This window comes from Triturus cristatus, chromosome 8 (assembly GCF_964204655.1).
Source record: "Triturus cristatus chromosome 8, aTriCri1.1, whole genome shotgun sequence".
Lineage (NCBI taxonomy): Eukaryota > Metazoa > Chordata > Amphibia > Caudata > Salamandridae > Triturus > Triturus cristatus.
In genome coordinates, this window is record NC_140591.1 from 71,408,544 (window position 1) to 71,432,673 (window position 24,130).

General features: G+C 45.5%; 1 protein-coding gene and 1 long non-coding RNA gene across 4 annotated transcripts in view; one reads left to right on the forward strand and one right to left on the reverse strand.

Annotated features, from left to right (window-relative positions):
• CASR (calcium sensing receptor) overlaps positions 1 to 24,130 on the forward strand; it is a 606,327-nt gene that overhangs the window by 487,757 nt on the left and 94,440 nt on the right. For both annotated transcript variants that reach the window (XM_085621014.1, XM_085621013.1), the window contains exon 4: positions 3,601 to 4,482. In XM_085621014.1, coding sequence (XP_085477140.1) covers positions 3,601 to 4,482 — 882 coding nt within the window. The remainder of the gene's footprint in view (positions 1 to 3,600; positions 4,483 to 24,130) is intronic.
• The window catches only part of LOC146801354 (uncharacterized), a 463,543-nt gene that overhangs the window by 225,628 nt on the left and 213,785 nt on the right, over positions 1 to 24,130 (reverse strand). The gene's annotated exons all lie outside the window — the stretch shown is intronic.

Genomic DNA, 24,130 nt, shown 5'->3' on the forward strand with positions numbered 1-24,130 from the left:
GAACCATCACCTCTTGTGTGTATGTATGACTTGTATTATACTTCTAGCATGTAATGTCACGGTTAATGTCTCATGCAACATCACCCCTTTTGTATAAGTATGACTTCTAGCATGTGATGTCACAGTTAATGTCTCATGCACCATCACCTCTTTTGCATAGGTATGTCGTCCAGCATATAATGTCACTGTCAATGTCTCATGCACTAACACCTCTTGTTTATATGTATGACTTCTAGCATGTAATGTCACTGTTAATGTCTCATGCACCAACACCTCTTGTGTATAAGTATGACTTGTATTATACTTCTATCATGTATTGTCACTGTCAGTGTTTCATCCAACATTAACTCCTGTATATCTGTACTATATTTATTATACTTTCTGCGTGCAATGTTACTGTTATTGTCTCATTCACCACCTCTAGTGTTTTACATCACGCATATCATGCCACTTTCAATGTCTCAGCCAACGCTTACATAAAGTTAGGCCCACATTACAACGTCAGGCGTAATCTCCATACAGTCAGTTTCCAACCAAAAGCGCTAACCCCTGTGATACAGTGGGTGCATTTAATTACGGAATACACAACTACTCCAGGATTGCAGGTAAAACCATTTTGTGTCCCCAATGGGATGCAAAATCATTTCAGAAATGAGTGTTCCAGCACTGATTTCCTCATGTTACACCTCATGTTCAAGAAGCACATAACAACCATCTCTCCTTGGGCAGAACACTTATATATAGACCACCAGGACCCCATGCCAATTTTGCCAGTAACATCACAGACCTTGTCGCACTACTGAGCATCCATTCCAGCACCTTCAGCCTTCTCGGCACCTTCAGCCTCCTCGGCAACCTTAACTTTCACTATCTCCCAGCTAGAAAATCTTGGAAACTTTGGCCTCATCCAGCACATTACAGAATCCACCCACACTGGCTGACACCTATTGGACCAAATCTTTTCCTCATTCAGCAGCATCACAGTAAAAAAGCCAGCAACTATGACTTGGCCAGACATCCTCTTGTGAGATTCAGCATGCACATTCTGAACCACCGCACACCTAGCACCACCGGAACCACCCACTGCAGGTGGAAAAGCATCACCAAAGAGAAGCGGGCTTCTCCCCTCTCTGCACACTGGCCCGAGCACACCTGCAACTTGCCAAAAGCCATCAAGAACCTCAACAGCTGGATAACCAACTGCATGTGTTGACGACCTGGCTCGTCTCCAACCTAAAACCAAGTGCTCGACCACAGGTCAATTGGTACACAGAGGAACTCAGGCTAAGATAACGCCACTGTAAGAAACTGGAGCACAAATGGAGAACAAGTCAAAGAACAACAGATACAGACATCTTCAAATCAGCCCTAAGACACCACCATCAGCAGATACGGAACACAAAACACAGTTCTTGCAGATCACATCAATGCCTCCTGCCACCTCTAGCAACACCACTCCCTCACAAGACCTTTGCAAGTGGCTCCTAGAATTCTTCTGTAACAAAATCACCTGTATATATAGCAGCTTTTACCCTTAACCAGATCCAGTCACCGTAGCAACTCAACTTCCCATTTTAGCCCTAGAACAAACCCTGACCTCGTAGCCAACCATCACTGCTATCAAAATCACTGTACCATGAAGACCATCCACACAGGGACCCCGTATGACCCTTGCCCGCACACGCCTTCACCAGAGGACTCCTACTGATCAGCAAAGCACTCATCCTCAATCACTCCATAAACTCAGCCACAGTGTGACACCTGGAAACATGCCACCATCATGCCCTTGCTCATGAAACCATCCGTGGACCCCAACACACTTTGCAACTACAGACCTATCTTCCTCCTACACTACCCGGTGAAGGTCTTAGGGAAACTAATCAACTGTTGCCTCAAACCATCTCAGGAATCACCAGCTCCTCGTGCCACGCAGTCGAGATTCACCACCAACCACAGTACAGAAACAGCACTGACTACCACTACAGACGACATCTGCATGATCCTTGACAAAGAAGACAAGGCAGCCCCATTCTCCTGGACCTCTTTGCAGCCTTTGACACGGTCTCTCATCCAATCCTCATCAGACACCTGCCCGAGATTGGCATCCTAGGACCCGCTCTCTGCTGGATATGCTACTTCCTAACAGATCGAACACAAGCCGGCAGCCTGGCGCTTCACTTCTCAAAAGCTTGCAAAGTCACCCGGAGAGTTCCTCAAGGTTTCTCGCTCAGCACTACCTTCTCAAAAGCATACATGATCCTTCTGGCCAATGACATTCATGTACATGACATCAACATCCTCTCCTATGCCAATGACATCCAACTCATACTCCCCCGTTCATACAAGACCTCAACACAAGAAACAAGTTCACCTCCCGCATGACCGAAGTCGTTAACTGTATGAAAGCTGACTGTCTCAACTCAACACCGACAAGACAGAAGTAGTGATCTTTGTCAAGAACACCTCACCATGGGACTTCAACTGGTGGTCAGCTGAACTTGGACCCACCACCACACCCAGCACCCACTGCAGGAACCTTGGAGTAATCATCAAGAGCAAACTGGACACGACGGCACAAGTCAGCCACGTCACTGCATCCTGCTCATACACCCTGTGGATGCTGAGGAATATCTTCAAATGGCCTTGAAGCAATGCTAGAAAAACTGTCACTCACACCCGTGTCTTCAGCTAGTTGGACTACAGGAACACCCTCTATGCCGGGATCACCAAGAAACTCACTAAAAGACTACACGCCATCCAGAACTCGGTAGCCAGACTCATCCTCAACCTCCCAAACAGACCTCAACGTATGCTAGACCTCAGGGAGCTCCACTCAATGTGCTCATTTCAAACTACTCAACACACATTGAAGGCACCAAACAATTTAGGCCCCACCTACCTTAACAGTTGCATCTCTTTCCATCAACCATCCAGACACTTCCGCCCTGCAGGACTCTTCCTCGCACACACCCCAGGCATACACAGAACCCGATCAGGAGGATAGGCATTCTCTCACATCACTCCTAGAGCATGGAACGGCCACTCACTCCACATCAGAGCCTCCTCCACTCTTCTTGAATTACACAAGAAGCTGAACACCTGAATTTTTCATTAATCAATCTACAAAAAGACAGGGCTTTACAAATACACACAACATAACAACATGCACTGCTGGATGCAGGTTAGACAACCCTAAAACTTCACAAAATCACAGTTATTTGGGAATTAATTCAGTGCAGCCCAGGCACACCCCTCCCCCCAGTAAAACAGACTGCGTGCCCTCCTCCCCTGACGTGCATCCCTGCAGCACTATCTACTGAGGAAAGAGCTGGGCTTACTGCTGTTTCATTTTCTTAGCAGTAACTTACAACGGGAGTTTATGAATACCTAAAAGTAGTACACTTGCTCAAAAGTGTACACTTACACAAAAGTGTAAGTTACCTTTGAGAATCACCCCTGCAATTTTGAAATATTGTGTCCTTGTTCAGACCTGTACTTTTTCTTCCTCTACTGTTTTCTACCTCTTGTATTTGAAGTTATTTCTTGAGCTGATCAAAGCTTATCAATGGTTTTGTCTTTTTTTTTTCATTCTTCCCACAGGTCAGTTATGCATCCTCGAGCCGACTTCTCAGCAACAAGAACCAATACAAGTCCTTTCTGCGCACTATTCCAAATGATGAACACCAGGCCACAGCCATGGCTGACATCATTGAGTATTTCCGTTGGAACTGGGTCGGCACGATCGCGGCAGATGATGACTATGGCCGACCAGGGATTGAGAAGTTCAGGGAAGAAGCAGAAGAGCGAGATATCTGTATTAACTTCAGTGAGCTCATTTCTCAGTACTCAGAGGAGGAGGACATTCAGCATGTGGTGGATGTCATAGAGAACTCTAAAGCTAAGGTTATTGTTGTCTTTTCCAGTGGCCCCGATTTAGAGCCTCTTCTCAAGGAGATAGTGCGGCGCAATATTACTGGAAGGACATGGCTAGCGAGCGAGGCATGGGCAAGCTCCTCCTTGATAGCCATGCCAGAGTTCTTCCACGTGATTGGTGGCACCATAGGTTTCGCTCTAAGGGCAGGACAGATCCCTGGTTTACGAGAGTTCCTCCAGAAGGTGCATCCGAAAAGATCCCCTGGCAATGGGTTTGTAAGGGAGTTCTGGGAGGAAACATTCAACTGCTACCTCCCAGAGACTACCAAGAACTCTCAGGCTCCAACCTCTCCTCCAAAGAGCCCAGATGAAGGGACGAGAGGTGGAAACAACACTGTGGGATTCAGACCGCCATGTACAGGAGAGGAGAACCTTACCAGTGTGGAGACCCCTTTCTTAGACTTCATCCACCTACGGATATCCTACAATGTGTATCTAGCAGTCTACTCCATTGCACATGCCCTACAGGAAATCCACACCTGTGTCCCAGGCAAGGGGCTCTTCACCAATGGGTCATGCGTAGACATCATGAAAGTTGAGGCATGGCAGGTAAGTGGCCACATCAAATTACTTCTATAGATTTACTGTTAAAGAGAGTCTTTTCTGGTATACATATATATTTTATTAAATTGCTAATAATATTTAATTTTCTAAACAGTTGCCGAACCTCTGAGGAGGTGTTATGGACACCTGGGGTCTGTGAACCACAGGTTGAGAACTGCTGCTCTAGGCAAATCATACAAAGTTTAAAGGAGTATATAATCTTAAACAATGTGGATTTAACTACATTTTAACTTCTGTGTCATACAATGGCCTATAATGGATGCTGTGTTAGAACATTGAAACCTTTGTCAGGCCTTTGAACCTAAAGAAATGGCAACACTATCAGACCGACCTATTGCGGCCATCCTACGACTGCATGACCCTTCCCGCTATTCAGGGGCAGGAGACAGCATTTTCTCTAATACATTACAAGGTTTATCTTGTGAATCACAGCCTTTTCTGTCTTATTTAGGCAAATACATGAATGTTGGACCATAGGATGGTGAGATATGATCAGCTTTATAGTGGTATACCCAAGATGTGTTGTTTGCTTTTAACCATCCCCTTACCTCTATTCGTTAGATTTTGAGGGCGGTTGAGAAATTCTTCACCACTGATGAGTTTAATGCCAATTTTCACCTAAAATGATGGGCAAAATTACTGTTCTCAAAGTGGTGGGACTGCCCAACCTGATACGTCTTTTGTAAGCTCTCCCAATCACTAAACATAGAGGGCCCGATTCACAGAACTAACTTAAGACAAAATCCTAAACTTACTACTTTTGGTATTCACAGAAGTTAGGACTTTGTCTTAAGTTTGTCTCAAGACAAACTTAAGACAGACTTAAGACAGACTTAAGACAGACTTAAGACAGACTTAAGACAGACTTAAGACAGACTTAAGACAGACTTAAGACAGACTTAAGACAGACTTAAGACAGACTTAAGACAGACTTAAGACAGACTTAAGACAGACTTAAGACAGACTTAAGACAGACTTAAGTTAGGATTTTGTCTTAAGTTTGTCTTAAGTCTGTCTTAAGTCTGTCTTAAGTCTGTCTTAAGTCTGTCTTAAGTCTGTCTTAAGTCTGTCTTAAGTCTGTCTTAAGTCTGTCTTAAGTCTGTCTTAAGTCTGTCTTAAGTCTGTCTTAAGTCTGTCTTAAGTCTGTCTTAAGTCTGTCTTAAGTCTGTCTTAAGTCTGTCTTAAGTCTGTCTTAAGTCTGTCTTAAGTCTGTCTTAAGTCTGTCCTAAGTCTGTCTTAAGTTTTGTCTTAAAATCCTAACTTCTATGAATACCAAAAGTAGTAAGTTTAGGATTTTGTCTTAAGTTAGTTCTGTGAATCGGCCCCGGCATTTGTTTACAAATGATAATACATCTTGTATCTAGATTTGTAAACAAAAGCCTGTATACTGACTGTATCTAGATTTGCAAACATAATCCTGTATAGAGACTGTATCTAGATTTGCAAACATGATCCTGTATACAGGCTGTTTCTAGATTTGTAAACATAGTCCTCTAGAGACTGTATCTAGATTTTTAAATATAATCCTTTATACAGACTATCTCTAGATTTGTAAACATGATCCTGTATAAAGACGGTATCTTGATATATAAACATGATCACGTATACAGATTGTATATAGATATGTAAACATACCCCTAGGGAAGTGATGCTTGGGCAGCATCACCAACTTGTAGACAGACATTCTGCCCATCATCTTAAGTGGTAATTTACTGTTGAAAGGCTATGTGTGGGGTAAAAGGATCATCTTACAAGTATCATAAAAGGTCTATGGTGCTTTGGCCCAAATATGCTATAGTATTCCTCAGGCCTCTGTCATGTGTTTAAACCATTCTCACCCTGCAGACAATTTAGAAGAGTGGCTGTGAAGGGGGCTGGCATTGCAGGTGCCTCTGTCCTTGAAATAGGGTAATGCAAACCAGTGGGTAACTCCCACAATAAAGTTACTGAATTTTTGGATGCATTTAACAGAATGACTAGCCACAAGCAGCCCATTCTACATTTTACATCCATGCATACCTTTCACTCTATATACACATTTGATGGATGGGGCATTCAGTTCCTTTACAGATTGCATACTGGTTACACTGGGGGAAATCCTCTTAAAAAAGATGTCTAAATCCCTTGTTGTATTAGGAGATGTGTGGATTTAACAAGACGCACACATTCATGGTCTTGTAGGATTGCCCGATAGACCACCCAGTAGGGTGTTATGACATCACCTTAATAGCCAATCAATCAGGATTTATAAAGCGCTGCTAATCACCCGAAAGTGTATTCAGGTGCTTGCAGGCCCCGGAGGCTTATTCGAACAGCCCTGTCTTGAGGGCCATTCGTTATTCCGGAACTGAGGTGATGGTCCGGAGGTTTTCAGGTTTTTGCTGTGATGTGGAAGAAGGAGTGGCGCCCACATCTGCTTCAGTAGACGCGGGGAGTAGTAAGAGGTAGTAGTCTTAAGAGGGAGAGTGCAGGACGATTGGCCATGCCACAGAACAATACTGCGGTTGGTCCGGAGTATTGATAAAAAGATACCATCCCGAGGCTCCAACAGATGGTCCTACTTCTGGCCGAAGCTAGCACTGCACTTTTGTGGATGCCCTCTAGTTCACGACTGATGTCAAGATGGGCAAACGTTAGAATAGAAGGATCCATCATCGAAGGCCAGATACAAAAGGATGTGATTTTTAAGGGACACAAACACAATGAGAATGTGTGGCATAGAGCTCTCAAATTTTTTGTGAGCCATGATTCAACTGATCACTTTTGGCACTATACATGTAGGAGGCGTACTATTGAACCACTGAAACATGGGGACATGATGTGCAACATCTCTTACAAGAATCCCTCCAGCAAGAAACACAGGCAGAAATTTTGCATGACTGCACGTACAAGTTTAAAAAATGTTTGCAATGCTCCATTGCAAAGAGCAAATGAATCGTTTGATATAGAACCATAGCCGCAGACGGAGGAAATTCAGTACATATAGAAGGGTAAAGAAAGGTAAATATATATATATATATGGAAGGTCGTGAATTATTCAAATTCAGGGTTGTCCAGCCATTTGACGAACACCCGCAGTACACTGTGTATCAAAACCGGCGGCAGGCCAAGGACGTTTGTGGCACATTGAACTGTTGAAATGGCAGCTTGGAGCAACATCGAGTTTTGGCTGGATTAATTGGGGGTGCCTAACATCTAGGTGCATTCAATAATTGTACTCATTAAGCATTAAAGCCAACGATTTTCAAAATTGCCGGCTCTCCAATGGTGGTCCTGGGGAGGATGCTGCCCTCCCATTGGCCATGAACGCACCAATTAAATCATTGGATAATTTAAATAGTGTGCCTGTGTGTCAAATGTTTTTATCGCACTGAGGAAAGCATAACGCTGAAACGCGTCTGCGAAGAATTTTGACACGTCCTGTGAGTGCACCCATCGAGCTTTGGTTGTTATGTAACAAGCGGGTTCCATCCCCGTTTTCTGGTGCACCCGCCGTGAGTTCGGAAATAGGCTTTTGGTGGAAATTTGGAGCGTATATATATATATATATTATATATATATATACAAATAAAGGTAAAGAAATTATCACTGAGCACATCGTACACATTCATGTCATTGCACTTGTGTTAACCTAATACAGTTAAGCCCATGCCGCTGATATCAAAAGGGAACAGCGGAGACTAACCTGCCGCCTGCTGTCATTTCACAAGTGCCTGGAAGTCTTAAAGCTTAGCGCTTCAGCCGGTAACCTTGTTTACATGTCTTGAGCTGCCACATTTCTTAAGCCTTTGGGATGAACAGTCACAGGAAGCTCTCCACTCCTAAGGAGTGTCTCGCTCTGGTTGGCAACAGTTTCGATTGTTATGGAACCCGCTGCACGTTGTTTTCCGGTAGGATTTTGCAAAATTAAAAACCTTCCTGTCTGTTATCAGTCACGCGCCCTGATGACCCTTCTCAGCCTGGCTAGCAAACGGAGAGTGCACAGCCTATGAGGTGCAGCGTGGACCACAGAATACCTGCCCACACTCTCTGCCTGCGGTGGGCGCCGCAACAAGAAAAAGAATGTTTCATTTGATTTGCCAATAATCCAACACAATTTAGCCAGCCGGTATCACACTAGCTGTCTCTTATGGCGGTGATGCGGACCGCCACTTTAAAATGCGTTAGGCTAACACCTGATGCGTGGTTCTTGGCAGGGCTGGATTCACAGAGCTAAACTTACGCTTTTTTGTAGGTTTACATTTGTTTGCTATACACAAAGGGATTTATGAGCAGTATCTTTACCAGTGCGGCGTCTCCGCACATAACAAGATAGGTCTTTTTATGCGCAGAGACTCCGCACTCATAAAGATACTGCTCGTTAATCCCTTTGTGAATACCAACAGTCATAAACTTACACAAAAGCGTAAGTTTACCTCTGTGAATCAGGCCCGTAGTCTTTATAATAGTTCCACATCTGTAATCACCACAGCAGCTTCTATATATTTGTCGCAGCCCGGCAGACATGCGCACGTGGGGTGGGCGGATTCTTTTTGCTGGCGTCTGTTTCAGATGTCTGCATAACTCCTGCTGTGCTGATGTTGCACATTTTACCTTTCACTCACTCTTGACCAGACATCACACTGATGGAGTACAGTCAGATCTCTGGGTTATTTTGCTCATGTGAGTCGAGGCCGTCGTCAACATATGAGGAGCCCTTATCTAAAAAAAACAAAAGTTGTTTTAGAATTTCTGGATGGCATACATTCCAACACTCATTTGCTGATAGTTTCCTCTTTTTTTTACCAAAAACTAGTAAATACTGCAAAACTCTTTCTTTATTGCCAAAATGTAGATATTATAGGCCTGATACACAAAGTGCACTTTTGAGTAAGTTTACACTCTTGAGTGCATTTACTACTTTTTGGTATTCACAAACAGCACCTTAGCAGTAGTTTACACTATTTTTGGAAGTTCAGCACTACACATGGCCAACCACTGGTACTGCAACACTAGTTAATAGAATATAACGGAGGAACCTATATGAAATAATGTTAAAGTAAAAGTAATTCTTTAAAATAGGTAAAATATCTAAGACAATTAGAAAATGTTGCAGTACATATTTCTTATTTAATTAGAATATATTTAAGTTAAATAATAAATATGCATTATTTTACATCGTTTTTACATTAATTTAGGAGTTGCTAAACTTATTGTATTTTAACAGCCAGTTCGCAAGTCCTTCTATATCTCGAATACAATTTGACAACTACAGGCACTGAGTCCTCCTCGTAATTCTGTCGCTGTCCAAGTTGAGGTGTAAAAGCCAGTCTTCCATTCGGCTGGGGATGCTTTCAACACAACAAATAGAAACTTTCCTTTGGGCCTGTGCACACAGTATTATCTTCCTGCAGCTCTTATCCGGGGTTTAAAACTCACTATCAAAGGGCAAACAAATGATATTGGTATGCAGGTTTTTGCTGAGTTCAATTTCAGTAAATGAATCTAAAATGTGCCTGTTGTGCTTTGCAGACATTGTGATCAGTGCTCTTCTTGCGTCATCGATGGAGAAATGGTTGGGGTGCGTTTTCAAGTGCACACTGTGGTGGATGCCTTGTTGACATTTGTGTTACTGGCCACAGCCTTACAGTACAAGGGTCCTCATTGCAAGTTGCCTGCTGCTTTACCAGTGTCTCCCTAACTGGAATTATCAGCTTCAAAAACACTGGAGCAAATAATTTCTGGCCCAAAGACACCAGTCCTGGAGCTAATGGGAAACCTGTAAAGACCGTCACTCACGCCCTGGTCACCAGCAGGCTCGACTACGGCAATGCACTCTATGCCGGAATAAACAATCACCCGCAAGCTACAGAACATCCAAAAAGCCGCCGCAAGACTGGTCCTCAACCTGCCAAGACACTGCCACATCTCCCAGCACCTGCGAACACTTCACTGGCTCCCCAACGAAGCTAGAGACACCTTCAAGATGCTAACCCACGCTCACAAGGCCCTCCATGACACCGGACCAGCATACCTGAATAGCCGACTCAAATTCCATGCACCCAAAAGGACCCTACAATCAGCCCAGCTCTCCTACGCCGTGGTCCCCCGCACCAGAAAGACCAGATCGGGAGGCCGCTCATTCTCCTTCCTCGCGGCCAGAGCCTGGAACGACCTTCCGCTCCACCTCAGACAGATAACATTGCTCCCCGTCTTCGCAAGCAACCTCAAAACCTGGCTCTTCGATAGACACCCTCCTTGATGGACTGGAACCTGCGAACCCCCCCCCCCCCCAAACACCCAGCGCCTTGAGACCCTTACGGGTGAGTAGTCACGCTTAACAAACACCTGATTTGATTTGAGGACCAAGGAACACAAATCCAACCTCTTCAGAGGATAACTAATTCTATTTAACTAAATCACTACCCAGTCTTATCTGTCCCCCATCTCCTGTCTCTTTTCTTCCCCCTTCAAGGCACCTGAAGAATGCATGTGTAGCTTAATAATGCCGACACTTGTCTCTGTCCCCATCATTGTGTTATGATACTGCTGTCTTCAGAGCTAACCCATTATACAACCCAGGCCTCAAGTATGCACTTCTACCAGTCATGCACTTTTCGATGTAACCCACACCATGCTTACCGCAACAAGCCACGTTTTATGTCTTTTTTCCACTTGGTATGTTTGTATGTGCCGGCTCAATTTTATATATTTTCTTTATGTTATTCTTTATTTGTTAGTACGCATTGCTGCCAGAATCCCTGTAACTAGCAACTATGTGGTACGGTAAATCAGTATTACACGTGGAAGGTGATGAATGGGACAATACACTGAGCTTGTAATGGTTTTACATCAACATTTTATAATTAGCAAAATAGAGTGATTTTCCCAGGCTCCCACCATGTTTGATCAAGTGCCAAAGCTAGGATTAAACCCCTAGTTTCCAAGGTCTATGTACTGCACCTTAGGCACCAGGTTACATCGCCGATGCCCAAGCACTCCATTTCTTTAGGGATAAGAATTAGATCATTTAAACGTCCACAATATAAAGTTTTAAAAAACTACAACTGGGTGATTGTTGGCAGAGATTATAAAATCTCTGAAATCTGGTCAATTTCCTAGTTATGTCAGTCCTACCAGACTGAGAACCTGTCTGGTTGCAAACGACAGACGTTGGGCTTACCAAGAATATAGAGGGACTTGTGGCCCGCCCATTACTTATCATTGATTGGCTTTACTGTCACTCTCATTTGTCTGGTTCATAATAAATGGCTTGCCTTGTCCATCTTGTGCCTGTCCCTCCTCTCAACCATTTTTCCCAATTTACTTGTGTCCTTCCACTGCTTAGTTTTAGGGAACTAAAATTTTCTTTTTTCTTAAGCATTCCACGAGAGTGCATGTGTTTTCCAACTGTCTCCCTATGGTGCTTCTCTTCTCCCTCCATGCTCCGTATTGCCCCTCTATGATGGGCTTGCACTTTTGTTGTCTCCACCCAGTGCTCCAAGTTGCTCTCTCATCCTTTTCTCTACCCTTCACCCGTGCCCTCCTTGCTTTCCTCACCTGATCTCTGTGTGGCTTCCTTCGCCTCCTCAGTTCCTTCCTCCCACCGGTGCCCCTGTGTTGCTTCTGTCCCCCAGCCCCCTCTGTTGTTTGTTATGTAATGTTATGTTAATGCCATTTGCTATAGCGCACGTATCACCCGGGGGCATCTCGGCGCTCTTGACCGGGAGGCCACCATATGAGATTAATACAAAAAGGCTTTTATTTGTTTCCTGAATTTACTATATGTTGGGATCTCACGGAGTGCTAAGGGTAACTTATTCCAGTACCCTGGGGCAAGATAAGAAAAGGCCTTGCCCCCCGTGCGAGTTTGATGTATACGAGGCGCACACAGAAGGGCTTGTGTACTTGATCCACGTTTTCAGCCAGGTACGTAAGTTGCGGGTTTTCTTTGAAGATAGCGTGGGCCTTTGCCTCTCAAGGCGTTATAAGAGAGGCAACAGACTTTGAAAAAGGACCGCTTCTTCACCGGCAGCCAGTGCAGGTCCCTCAGCAGAGGGGAGGAAGGGGGGCCTGCAGGTCGGTTCAAGATTAGCCCTGCCGCGGTATTCTGGACCACCTGTAACTTAGCGAGCAGGGTATCGCCCACTTCAGCCAGTTTCCGCACCCCTTTGTTGCTTTTCCCTACATAACTTTAAAAAACAATTTAGACTATTGTTTTTTATTCATTGATCGAACTCGTATTATCGCTAAATGAAAAGAAGTGCCCATGTCATTTTGTAGGCATGGGCATACGTGGTGTGTGCTGCTATAAAATGAAGCAGTGAGTTGCATCTGAGGCAATTTTTATTCTTCTTTAGCCATGCTGCACAGCATCGTGCATGCTGCCCAGCATCGTGCATGCTGTGCAACATTGCTAAAAACCATTGGCCATGCTTATATGTGAACCCATTTAAGATCTCTTAAACTACAAACTAATATTGTTTGGTATCTTGCATGCTTCAATCACCATAAAATGGTTAATAAAATACAAAAATCCGTAAGATAACACTGTTAATATTCAGGGCTCCTATACAAAGTCTGCTCTATTTATTTCTTATGGGTAAATAGAACTCATAGGATTTGTTTTCGCCTATTTCAAGCGCCTACTTGCTGCAGAGCCTTTCTTGCAGAACCGTACGTGCCAGCTCACACGGTGCCACCGTGTGACACACGATATTGGCTCCCAACACGGGCACCCGGTGAGGTGCCGATGTCACACAAAGGCAGGGAAAACGAGCTGAAAACCACAATAAATAGTGGTTTTCAGCTCGTATTCCGAGACTTTGAACTGCCAACGTCCATTGAGGGCTGTGAAAACATCCCAGGACGTTGGCACCAGCCTTACCAAGCTCTTTTTAGGTCGAGCCCGGGCAGTGCATCTTTTCAATTGGCTCCTGTTACTGTCCTTGCAAAATCGTTGCTTTTCATTTGTGAATAGGCTCAGTGGTCTCGCCTTGGTACCGCCTTGTTTGCATTTGTAACCTCCCATAGCGACTGGACTTTTTACTTGGGTTGTTAAACGGTCTGCTTTATAAGTCGATGAGCACTATTTTCTTTAATGATCTTCCCCGATACCACATACGACAGCGCAGCAGGCGGCCTGCTTTTATATTTTTTTGTTTTTAAATTATAGCACGGTCCGTTCTAACTATAGCGGCCGCACTTATTTAATTATTTAATTTACAGCGCAGGCCGCTTTCAGTTTAGCGGGCGCGCTTATTTAATTATTTAATTTGCAGCGGGGGCCGCTTTCACTTTAGCGGGCGCGCTTATTTAATTATTTAATTTACAGCGCGGGCCGCTTTCAGTTTAGCGGGCATGCTTATTTAATTATTTAATTTGGAGCGGGGGCCGCTTTCACTTTAGCGGCCGCGCTTATTTATTTATTTAATTAACAGTGCGGGCCGCTTTGACTTTAGCGGCTGCGCTACAGAACCTTTGAAATTATATTTACATTTTTTTTGCTTTGGGTGGAAACGCACCATATGTGCTTTCACTTTAATGTTGGCCACGTCCCTTTCTTTAGATGCTGCTCGCTGTAACCTGCATACGGCAAGCAGAGTCTAAAGAAATGGGCGCGGCCACCATTAGAGTGGTCTCGCATTTGCGGGAGTTGGAGCTATTGGCATTAAAAAAAAGACAATGCCTTTAATACATGTTTTGCTATAAAAAAACAGATGAATGAATGGCATTGTCATTTACAATGCCAATAGTTAAACGTTCGCACATGCAAGACCTGATGCATCGAAAATTCTTGTTATTAATGGCTGTTCAATTGAGATCTGCTTAAGGAGAGTAATTTGCATTTTACGAATTTGTAAATTGGTGTTATATAATGTTTTTAAAGCTATTTCAAGGGAAATAAACAGATTATTAATTGATTGGTGATTTGGCGGCTTTCTTGTCTGTCGCGGCTGTCTGCTCTTCACGACTTATCGTCCTATTCCTGCATTTGTTCTTCCCAAGGAACATTTCAAACTAACCGTGTTTTTCTTGGATGACGTCAGAGCCTTGCTTTGCAATGCATATGGGTCTATTTTCTCTCCCACTCTCGCTCTTCACTCTCACACACCGTTTTGTGCCCCCCCTATATTCTAAAAGTTGGTTGTCCTTCAGCACCTACTTGTCCCCCCACTCTTCATCAGCCATCCACCAATAGGCACTCTATTCACTAATAGTAATCTTTAAATGTTTTTTAAAACTTCAAGACCGCCACCATATGTTCGGCCAAATTGGATTGGACTTGTGCACTCAAGGTGAAATACTTTTGTAATGCCCATTTTTAATAGTTGGGGGGTGGGGGGGCACGGATACATTAAGTGATTTGCCGTCAATATTGAGCTGAGGATAATTTTCAAATCTGGTTCCTCGTGTCCCAAGGTGGTCAGCTCTAACCACTAGGCTACACCTCCTTCTAACTGTTATTTATGGGGGTAAAACACATTTCAGGGTGCTCGCCATATGTGTGTGCACATAGGAGGCTATCTTCATTTTATTCTTTTCCATAAACGATAACCCCACGTCACAAACGACACCTGTTGGCGTTGCCTGTGCTTGTGTGTGCAGTTCTGTTCCCGTTGCGTCAAGTTACAGGCTGCCTGGAGTCAGGCACTACGAGAAGAAAAGGAAGCCACGCTCTCAGATCAGAGATGCTGTGATGGTTGAAGGGCCACAGAAAGCAGCAGTGTTTCAAAGACGCAAGATCTTAGGGTGGAAAGTGTCCTGTGTGACATGTGGCAGGGTCTGCCTGTAAAGCGCTGACGTTCTGTGGCCTCCTGTGAAGAGAGACTTCCATAAATCGCTACACAATGCATCCGTCGTACACTCCGTTCTTTCCCCCATTGCAGCCTTATTCACCGGCCTATGCAGAACTGTAACTATTTTTAAGTTAATAAGGTCGGCGTAGGTGCCCTAGCGCCTATTAATAGCAGCGCCTGCAGGTGTGGGCGGGTGCGCGCGCCGTGACACGGAGGTCAGCTTGTGAGGAAAGGAGCGGGCGTGTCCACGGTGAGCCCGGCGTCAGCCGGGGCCTGCGGCTGCATTTCAATTAGGGGCCAGGCAGGCTGAGCAGTTTAAAGGGCCTTGGCTGCAAAGAGGCGCCCTCCTCTCCCCGGTCTGAGCTGAAGCCTGCTGGCGGCTGGACTACTTCCAGCTTTGGCACAGGCCTCTCCTGTGATATCCTGTGGACTGCGGGAATGATGCCGTCATTTACATTATAAGTAGGGCTCCCGGTTTTATGGTATTTATTCTTTTGCCATTTCCGTCTGTATTTATCCATATTTATTTTTTGGGCACTTTTTCTGTATTTATCCACATTTATTTTTGCCACAAGTAAAAGACGACGCTACAGCTAGTATTTTTCCACATTTTTTTAAATTAACAATGCATACATGCGCTCACTTAAACTAGTGATTTGTTGTGGCTTTAGCAGTGCTATAAATGGTCCGGTACTGAGTAATTTCAAAAGGAGAGTACCTGTGCTTCTCAGTTCTGCTATAAAAGCACTTTAGGATAGAGTACAAGCACTTATCAGGAGTAAACATATGCCAGCGCTTCTGTATTTCCATCTAAAGCCAGCTAGAAATCTGCCTTCAAGTGAATTAGTTCATTTCACATTTTTAAGCATTTTTCCCTTACCTAGCAAAAATTACCTCCTACAACAACTGTTTCTTCTTTTCCTGTATTGAAACTAGCCCTCCCTAGGAAACGGGAAGAAGTGGTACAACCTCATGTTACAAACCTACTTAAACCTGCGCTTGCCTTTACTATTTCTTGTTGCTAAGCCTACAAACCCTTCACTGGATCCATAAAATCTTTCAGGGATGAGAAGTTGGCCAACTGTATGTCCAGGCCACAATCACACAACACATCCTGGGATGCTCTGCTAATTACAAGGTGACTGATGGAAAATAAGAGACTAGAAACACCGTTTTTAAAGATAAATGTTGAGTCCTTATAAAAAGGTACAAAAAAAGATGTTCAGCCAAAATAGGAAGTTTCCTGAGACCAGGAAATAAACACGCTTCCACCCACCCTTCTTCTCTTTTCCGACTTGTCAGATCTGCTTTGACTAATGCCAGGCGCGCAACACCCATTGGACTCACAGGGCTTCAGCCCCCCCCCCCGTCGTGTGTGGCAGCCCGGGATGAGACACCTTCCCGGGCAAAAAAGCAGCCGCACCCGAGCACTTCTCAGGTCTTTAAAAGACCATTTGCATGTTAATGAGGCTTCGCTGTTGTTTCACCCCTTCTAAGAACCCCTGCAGCTCCACTCTGCCTATTGCTTAAAGTTCAGCCCCCCCCGAAATTTTTGCTCAGCCCCCCCCCCCCCAAAATTTGTCTCTAGTTGCACCTCTGACTAATGCTAACAATTTTACAAAAGGTAGGCCATTGCAAGATTTTTGTGACCGCCTGAACCATTCCTTTTATGCTCCTGTTCGAAGAGCTGGGCTTGACCTCTTTAACAGATTCAACCTATGGCTTCCTCAATAGCAGTACGATTATTTGGAGGAAACGGTGGGCCTTTAGTATTGCCTCAAAAACACCTAAATCAGCAGGGCAGACATTTGTGATTGTGCGGTTGCTATTGCGTAGTTCCCATGATGATTGTGCCTGCTTTAGGAGCAGTCCCGTGGACAAGACTCTCTGACAGTCTGCTTTAAGCGCAGGCCTGCGTGTTGTTTCCTGTGTCTGTTTTTAAAGCGGGCCTGTGTGCGTGGTTCCCTGTCTGTGCCCGGGGTCTGCCCCCTCGGAGGGCCCTCCTTTGTCCTTGATCTCTGTGTGCAGGAGTGACGGCGGCGGTGGTATTATTTTTTTAGCGACCCTGGAATGATGAAAGACTGAGTTGACCCCGCTGGGGTGCAAAAGTTTATCCTGCAGGCTACATCCAGTGTTGTGCCCCATAATAGCACCTTTCTTCTGTCTCCTCCTCCTAACTTTAGACGCCTGGTGCTGAGCGTGAATCAGATGCACAGCTATGTCGGTCCGAAGCTCTCACGCTGCCACGTGAAATGTATGGGGTGAAAGAACAATAAAGCCTCCTTAACAAGTAAATGGTCTTTCAAAAGACCTGTGAAGTACTCGGGTGCGGCTGTGTGCGCGCCTGGGAAGGAATTTCCAGCAGTAGGAAGGGGGCGTGGCTGGATTCGAGCACGGCAGTGTGGCAACATTTTTCAGTATTTTGCCGTTTCTAGATATAAATACAGACAAAGGAAATATAGATTTCCGTCTGTATTTATATGTAGAAATCCGTAAAAACGGAAAACCGGAAGCCCTAATTATAAGGCATCTTCTACAAAATGGCGGCTGTCCCTTTCGCCCATTTCACTGAGCTGCTGACCAATCCGCTCCATCGAGGACAACCTGCTGGTGGTCCTAGATCCAATAGGCATGGTGACTGAGCGACCACCCAGTTAAGGGCATCACCAATGATGTCATTGCCTCTGATGATTTCAGATAATGGTGGTCCCATTCAGAACATGCATTGGCATAGCCAATAGGTCTCGCCTGTACGAGAGCTACTGGCTTTACCAATGTGTTTTAGCCATGTTGCTCATAAGAATAGCTGTTGTTCACTATGACTAAAAGCTGATGGCATGGAGGAGAGTGGCATGGAATGGAGTGTCTTAGAGTGGAGTGGAATAGAGTGAAGTAGAGTGTCGTAGAGTGGAGTAGAGTGTTTTAGAGTGGAGTGGCATTGAGTGAAGTAGAGTGGAATGGCATGAATTGGAGTAAAGTGGCAAAGAGTGGAGTAGAGTGTCACGGAGTAGAGTAGATTGGCACAGAGTGGAATAGAGTGGCACACAGTGGAGTAGAGTGTCGTAGAGTGGAGTGTCAGAGTATATTGGCATGGAGTAGAGTGGCGTTGAGTGGAGTGGGGTCGTTTGGAGTGTAGTAGAGTGGAGTGACACAGGTTGGAGTAGCACCGAGTAGAGTGTCCTAGAGTGGAGTGTCCTAGAGTGGCGTGGAGTGGAGCAGATTGTTGTGAACTGGCATAGAGTAGAATGTCATAGAGTGGAGTGGCGTAGAATGGAGTACAGTATTGTGGAGTACAGTATTGTGGAGTGTTGTAGAGTAGAGTCTCGTAGAGTGGAGTAAAGTGGCATGGAGTGTCATAGAATGAAGTGCAGTGTTGTAGAGTGGAGTGTCATAGAGTGTCAGAGTGAAGAAGCGTACAGTGGACTAGAGTAGAGCTGCATAGACAGTGGCATAATGAAACCTGAGGGACCCCCTTCAAAGTCCATGCAGGGGCTCCCCACATTCCAGACCCAGACCAAAGCTCTCAGGCCAAAGGTCTGACAGTGGTAGAGGAGGCCCCTGGAGCTAGGGCCATCCCCCACACCGTGAGGGCTGCAGTGGCTTTTGTTACTGGGGAGGTGTGGAGTGGTGAAGAGTGTAGTGAAATGGAGTAAAGTGGCATAGAGTGCACTAGAGTGGAGTAGAGTAAAGTAGAGTGAAGTGGCATAGAATGGAGTACAGTGTTGTGGAGTGTCACGGAGTGGCATGGAGTGGTGTAAAGTGGCGTAGAGTAGCATAGAGTGGAGTGGAGTGTCATAGAGTGGAGTGTCATAGAGTGGAATAGAGTGTCACAGTGGAGTGGCATGGAATGTCAGAGAGGAATAAAGTGGCATAGAGTGGAGTAGTGTAAAGTGCCATAGAGTAGAGTGTCGTAGAGTGGTGTAGTGTCATAGAGAGGAGTAGAGTGTCCTAAACTGGAGTGGTGTAGAGTGGAGCGCCCTAGAGTGGAGTGGCGTAGAGTGGAGTGGAATAGAGTGAAGTAGAGTGTCGTAGAGTGGAGTAGAGTGTTGTAGAGTGGAGTGGCATAGAGTGAAGTAGAGTGGAATGGCATGAATTGGAGTAAAGTGTCAAAGAGTGGAGTAGAGTGTCACAGAGTAGAATAGATTGGTACAGAGTGGAATAGAGTGGCACACAGTGGAGTAGAGTGTCGTAGAGTGGAGTGTCAGAGTATATTGGCATGGAGTAGAGTGGCGTTGAGTGGGGTCGTTTGGAGTGTAGTAGAGTGGAGTGACACAGGTTGGAGTAGCACAGAGTAGAGTGTCCTAGAGTGGAGTGTCCTAGAGTGGAGTGTCCTAGAGTGGAGTGTCCTAGAGTGGCGTGTCCTAGAGTGGCGTGGCATGGCGTAGAGTGGACCAGATTGTTGTGAACTGGCATAGAGCAGAATGTCATAGAGTGGAGTGGCGTAGAATGGAGTACAGTATTGTGGAGTGTTGTAGAGTAGAGTCTCGTAGAGTGGAGTAAAGTGGCATGGAGTGTCATAGAATGGAGTGCAGTGTTGTAGAGTGGAGTGTCATAGAGTGTCAGAGTGAAGTAGCGTACAGTGGACTAGAGTAGAGCTGCATAGACAGTGGCATAATGAAACCTGAGGGGCCCCCCTTCAAAGTCCATGCAGGGGCCCCCCACGCTCCGGACCCAGACCAAAGCTCTCAGGCCAAAGGTCTGACAGTGGTAGAGGGGGCCCCTGGAGCTAGGGCCATCCCCCACACCGTGAGGGCTGCAGTGGCTTTTGTTACTGGGGAGGTGTGGAGCGGCGAAGAGTGTAGTGAAATGGAGTAAAGTGGCATAGAGTGCAGTAGAGTGGAGTAGAGTAGAGTGAAGTGGCATAGAATGGAGTACAGTGTTGTGGAGTGTCACCGAGCAAAGTGGCATAGAGTGGTGTAAAGTGGCATAGAGTAGCATAGCGTGGAGTGGAGTGTCATAGAGTGGAGTGTCATAGAGTGGAGTAGAGTGTCACAGTGGAGTGGCATAGAATGTCAGAGTGGAATAAAGTGGCATAGAGTGGAGTAGTGTAAAGTGCCATAGAGTAGAGTGTCGTAGAGTGGTGTAGTGTCATAGAGAGGAGTAGTGTGTCTTAAACTGGAGTGGTGTAGAGTGGAGCGCCCTAGAGTGGAGTGGCGTAGAGTGGAGTGGCATAGAGTGGAGTAAAGTGGCATTGAGTGCTCTGTGAGCCTTGTATGGTTTGACATTGTGTAGCGGAAGGTGATCTGGTGTAAATGTCCCTCCATTCTAAAGAGGAGAACTGGTCATTTCCAAGCCCATGCCATCCTTTGAAGCTGCACACCTGAAGGTCACAGAAAGTACAGCCCAATAAACAGATCGCAGTTCTGGCAATGTGGAATCACCTTCACGCAAACTAACCCAGCAGGGATGTGCATCATTAATAAACGCCTCCCCAAACCTTATGTCATTATGTTCCTGTTCAGAGCAAAAACACTTATCAAGAGGCCGGCTCATTCTAGCATATTCCCACACCCTTGTCAAAAGGCTAGCCCCCTGACCGTAAAAGTTTCAGATATTAAACCTTTTGCACAATGGAGGTGAACACATGTAAAGAATATAATTTAAAAACACATTGCTGTGTTGCTTGGCAACCAGGTTGCCTCTTTGCATGCCCGTGTCTTATACAGAATGTTCCTGTTCAATTGTATGTTCTGGTTCCACGGAGTGTTGTGGGGCAGAACGTTACTGGGTGGACTTGGAGATGCTAATGTCCACCAGCGCTCCTCAGGTAATAAAGGACTTATTATGGAGTTGCACCTGTACGACTCAGTTACTTCACACATCCTGGAGCCATTTCTGCTGATACATTTAACTGTTTCATTTTCCCCTTCCAATGAGCTTATAGGGAAGCAGAAGGATATAAATGAGGGAGGGTGGCCAGGTCCCAGCGTAAGATGAAAGAATGGAATGTGCTGAAAGTTTTCAATGACGTCTGGAAAGGAGGGAACAGGGCTGGCTTGGTGTGGAAGAGAAATCCAAGGTACTGGGGCGCTAGCTGAGGACTGGGGTAAGGGAAGCAAGTGTAGGGTCAATCCAGTGCTTAATTTGAGCCGGTGGTTTCCGGTGCTCGGCACCAGCACTTAATTCTCAGCAGCAGCTCTTATGATAGTCTGCCACAAGGTGACACTGTTGTCTAATTTTGAGAAGGGCAGAACAACAGCAGTTTAATCAGTCAGTATACATGATAATAGGATATTACCAGCACCCACAGTGTTCCTTTACCTTTGGGCTGTTGTAATAGTCTGAATTGTCACACTTGTACGAGTGCAGTGGTTAGTAGTTGGATAGGGACTGTCATTGGAAGCACGGGCAGGGAAACTGAGGGGTGAAGATGCAGTGGCCTCCAGAGAAGGGCCCTGCCTCTTACCTGTTTACTAATTAAGCCCTGGGTCAACCACCCAGAGTGGCCGGGGCTAGATAAGAGTAGAGGAGGTGTTGATGAGGAGCTAGGAGGGCATGGTTGATTATTTGGGGACAGACAGGTGGTTGTCAGGGGCCCGATGGATCTGGGAGCACTCTTTATTTTTCCAACCAAATGGAGTAAGGGTTGGTGGAAATAATTAGGTTAAGAGCTGGATGGCAGATAGATTAGGACATGGTGTGAGAGGATGTGGTGTTAAACCCAAAGCTACCATCAGGTTCGAGTCCCAGCATCGGCTGAACATCCTGTGATCCTGCGCAACTCACTGCCTGAAGAAATGAATGTGACCTTGTGTTATGTAGCTGGTGCTCATGTAAAGAGCTACAACACCTTCGGGTCGAGCTTCCCTTATATAAAACTGCACATATAATAAATGATAATGATTTGGCAGATTTGGGCCCGTGGATTAGATTAGATTGGAAACTGAGATTTTTTGGTTGGCGAGATTAGGAAATAATTAGGTTCTATAGGGGAGTCTACTTCAGTTTGAGACTAACTTTTTGGATGAGAAGAATGATTTTGCTTTTAAAATGGTGAATCAGGGAAGAGTAGCGAGCGATATGTTGTCGAATATTTGTGATTTATGGCTAACCAGAACCCAAAGAATGAGCTTTGTTTATGTTGTGTGTCACTTAGGGAATTTAAAGCTGTTCAATATAGAGGATCGCTAAGGAAGGCCAGTTATAGCCGGTGGCACGGAATGTGTGCTCACCAACTTGGAGGACGTTCCCCACGCAGCCCATGTCCAGCAGGAGTATGCTAATACAACATCTGCCTCGACTGAAGAGTAGTCCGCTCCCACCGGTGGGTTACTGTGGTGATCCCGTGAGGGCTGTGGGCAAAGGTCTTACTCCCCTGCCAGCAGCAATACCGCAGACTGCCAGAAACCGGGAGCAGTGTGGGGCATAGAGGAGCAGAAGTATTAACATAGCATGCAAAAATGACCGAGGGTGGTACGGGCATGAAACATGAGGGATGGGGTATGGAGGAAAGCAAGAGGATGATGGGAGGGATACAGGGAAAGCAGCAGGAAGAAGGGTGCAAGGGAGCAAGCAACACAGGACTGCAAACATATGCACTCCTGTGAACTACAACAACTCACAATTTAAATAAAAGTACCCCTGGAAGCCTGCGGCCAGTGGAAGGACCCAGACCATGGGCAGGAAGCTGTACTTGGTCCACACTCCACTGGATGGACTGACAGGGAATGATAAAGTGAAACCAGAGGAGGGTACTGATGAAAATCAACAAAATGAGAGTGACCCTCAATCCAACCAATGGTAGGTAACGGGCAGGTTATAAGCCCTATTTAAGTTTCTACAGTCTCACCTAGACAGCGCATGTGCTGTCTCTGCAAGTCATTTTGTTTACATACAGTGGGCTAACAGTCTGCCCATTGCTTACAATTAGTTGGCAGCTTGTCCCTCTCATTTGCCTGCTTCTATAGGGTCTGCACTTGCTGGTGTCCCTTTTTTGTCTGCTTTTCCCTGCTCTGGAGCATGGCCCACGTATCTGGGTCCATCCACTGCGTTTTTTTCTGGAGCTACTTTTCTTTATCTTTGAACCGCCCTTGCGAATGCACATCTCACCAACCTTCTGTATTATATTGGTGTTCAAACCTCTCTTCGTTGGTTAGCAGTTGAGCAGGGTTCATGGGGTTTAGGGTGGTACAATCTGAAGTATTGCCTTGTTTCAGCATTTCCTGCTGCCACCGTTTTGGAAAAACGGCCCCAGCTGGGCATAGGTTCTAATTCCCCCGCTCCTGAGCAATATTAGTACTTCCTGGTCATTTGCTTTTGTAATTTTGCATGTTGGTGCTGAAAAGGCATGTGGTCGCTGCAAATGAGTTTACATCGCTGATGTGGCCCAACGGCGAGAGTTGCCGCCATCATAATTAAGGAACCAGGTGAGAATCCCACCCCTAGCTCAATATTTCATGATGCGAGATACGGCACTCGACACGCAGTCATAAACAGTTGAGAAAATGTATAAAATATAATGTTTGGTGCTTGCGTGATAGCAGTGTAGTTTTGTTGCGAAGCAGTCAATACCCCCATACAGAGTGCACGCGATATGGAACCACCGAGTACATTCATAAGCATTCCATGTGCCTTTCTTTCTTACAGCCACAGCGTAATTTCAAACCGAGCTCTAGTTACAGCATTCAGTTGAACTGGAAAAGTATATATTATTCCATACTCGGCCCTAGCAATGGGTCCCAGGCATCTTATTAGGTCTCGTCTATGCAGCGCGCATGCGCTGCAAAGGAAAAAGACCTTTTGGAATCGCTTCACTTTTCGCCCTAAAAACGTGCATGCGTTGCATCCCTTTCAACTGCAATGCGTGCACGTTTGGCGATTCCCTTGCGGGAGGGAGCTTTGGCGCCATGTGTTAG